The sequence below is a fragment of the Temnothorax curvispinosus genome, unplaced genomic scaffold (assembly GCF_003070985.1).
Source record: "Temnothorax curvispinosus isolate PA1 unplaced genomic scaffold, ASM307098v1 QBEX01008275.1, whole genome shotgun sequence".
Classification (NCBI taxonomy): Eukaryota; Metazoa; Arthropoda; class Insecta; order Hymenoptera; family Formicidae; genus Temnothorax; species Temnothorax curvispinosus.
In genome coordinates, this window is record NW_020218055.1 from 1 (window position 1) to 2,714 (window position 2,714).

General features: G+C 39.0%; 1 protein-coding gene across 2 annotated transcripts in view; it reads right to left on the bottom strand.

The window, feature by feature from the left end:
* Nucleotides 1-1,369: 1,369 nt before the first annotated feature.
* Nucleotides 1,370-2,714, bottom strand: part of LOC112457790 (nucleobindin-2-like) — a 5,573-nt gene continuing 4,228 nt past the window's right edge. For both annotated transcript variants that reach the window (XM_025021026.1, XM_025021025.1), the window contains exon 10: nt 1,370-2,315. In XM_025021026.1, coding sequence (XP_024876794.1) covers nt 1,707-2,315 — 609 coding nt within the window. In that variant the 3' untranslated portion in view covers nt 1,370-1,706. The remainder of the gene's footprint in view (nt 2,316-2,714) is intronic.

Consider the following 2,714-nt stretch of genomic DNA (forward strand, 5'->3'; position numbering starts at 1 on the left):
TTTTGTAGAGTTACTATCGTTTTATTTTTCGCCTTTAAGAAAAAAAATTGTTGAAAAAGCGAGCACACACGCAAGTATTTCTTTTCAAGTAGGTAGCCCAATTCGTTTGGATAAGTCGCCCGTATCGATAGATTATGTCGAGATAGAACAACGCGTGATAACGCGCACGAGATGTAGCCGTGACGAGGACTCGTGAAACGACGTTCGTTCCCCGATTTACTTCGAAAAAAAAAAGCGTGCGAGAACGTACTGCGTCGCGCACACGATTTGTTTTAGTCACGGACGCAGAAACGCAAAATCGTTCGCCCATTATTAAACGCGTTCTCCCACTCTCCCCTCCCCCCAGCCCCAGATCCTCCCCCAAGCCCGACCCCCGAGCCCAACTTTTATTTATTACCGATTAGCTCGTAAGAAGACGTTCTACCGAGGTATGCTATACTTATAAATACACCCTATATATAGTGGAGTAAGCAACTTACATTACCTACCTACCTACCTACCTACCTACCTATCCGCGCGCTTGACGGGTGGAACAAACAGATGAATCACGCAATCATACATTTAAGTTGCTACTTGGCACGTATACCTAAGTAATATACTAACATAAACAGTATGCAATAACAAATAAATATGAGAAACGAAAGATGTGTCTTGTTTTGCAGTGTCTACTCTTCCCTTCTACCCTCTTTCTTAAATCTCCTTGAATTTTAATAAAGTTATTCCAGTCTGATTCGCAGTGAAATAACATTCTCACGGTAAGACATTAATTAAGGAACTTCATTCTCGCTTGTACGAAGTTTTAAACGTCGACGGAGCCTTGATCGAGTTTCATGTGTCAGTTACATACATATCGTGCATGATGTATCCTGTACACAATCGCAAGATAATAACATATGTAAAGTTCTAACGAGTTAATACATTTTTCGGAAAACATTTATTTAGCAATGAGACATTTTATACAATATGATCGCAATATTAGTAAAGAAATGGTTCGCTAAAAACAATGATAAACATTATCGGTCTTAGCAATTTGTTGAATTAATTCTGAGTTACAAAAAAAATTCAACAGTATATTGCACATGTAATAATTAGGGCTCTTTCCTAGCTACAACCACATTGAGTCATGAAACGAAAAAACCATGTAAATCATTTCTTGTTATACATACATACATATATGTATACTGTGTCCACAGCATAAATTAATGAAATATAATATATCAAGGAACACGTTCATGTCGCCAAAGCAACTACTAGCCTGCTTGTTGAGCAAATGCATAAAAATATTAACTGTTTTATCGCAGCGGCTAACTTAATATTGCGTGGAAATTTTATCTTCACTTCAGGGTATATCCTTTTATAATTAACAGAATTAATTTATATTTATATATTTGCAAGAAAAAGAGTTTACATGATTTTTTGCTTCCAATATCGTAACTGAATATGGCTGATGCCACGACAGAAGCCTTAAAATAATTACAAAAGTAAAATTATTATCAGTATTTCTGGCATAAATAAACATGTAAATACTATATTTCGCTTGCACTTCTCTGAAATTAAATTTTTTTTAAGAGTCTCATATAGCCTTTTTAAATCGAGAACCATAGAACTTTGTCCAATATTTTTACTGGTCCACGATTTAGAAAAAAAAATTAACTAAAAACATTTTTATTAACTATTCGATCATCACATCGCGTTAGCTACACTGTCTACATATTCGGTACAATGTTCTGGTTGATTTGTTGTTTAACAAGCTTCGGATCTTGTTGCTGTAGAAGATTGTGGCTGACTTGTGCAGCACCTTGGCTGCTCGACGGAACGTTACTCTGAGTATTTTGTGGCACTTGATTCTGCATTTGCTGCTGTTGTGTTTGCTGCTGAGCTTGTTGAGGCTGATTCTGGGTCTGTTGTTGGACCTGTTGAGGCTGATTGTGAATCTGTTGTTGGGCTTGCTGAGGCTGGTTCTGAGTCTGTTGTTGGACCTGTTGAGGCTGATTGTGAATCTGTTGTTGGACCTGCTGATGCTGGCCTTGGAATTGTTGCTGTGCTTGCTGAGGTTGGCCCTGAGGTTGGAACTGAGGCTGTTGCGGTACTGGTACTTGATACTGCGGCTGTTGTCCCTGGTACTGTTGCTGCTGCGGAATCTGACCAGGATAATGTTGCTGAGGCGGTGGAACTTGAGGTTGATAGGGTTGTTCCTGGTATTGCGGTATCTGTCCTGGAAGCCCGTGATACCGCACCTCGACTTTTTGCGAAGGATCCACTTGCTGCGGATTATGATACTGGGGCTCGTATTGTTGTTGGTACTGTGGTGGGAACTGCAAAACAATGAAAAAAAAACGTGTTAAAAAAAGGTAATCATAAGTTCACTGAAAGAATAACTTGAATTGATGGAATACTTCACACTTGTGTAATTACTCACCTGCTCATGTTGGACAGGTAGATGTGCAGTGTCAGAGGGTGGTGGTAACTAACGACAACAAAGTGCACAAGCTAGGTTAATTATTCTAATTACTACGGATAGCACGTCTTTCAGTCAAAGCGATAGCGATGATAATGTCTACATTCTACGCAGATCTGTCGAATGAAGACTCAAAAAACACGCTTATCGTGCTAGTAATTACAGTCGCGTATAACTGCGTCTACAAAACTTAGTCTTGGTTGGAAAAGCGATAAATGGGAACGTCTTCTAGTTTTACCTCGAACATGCTATCGAA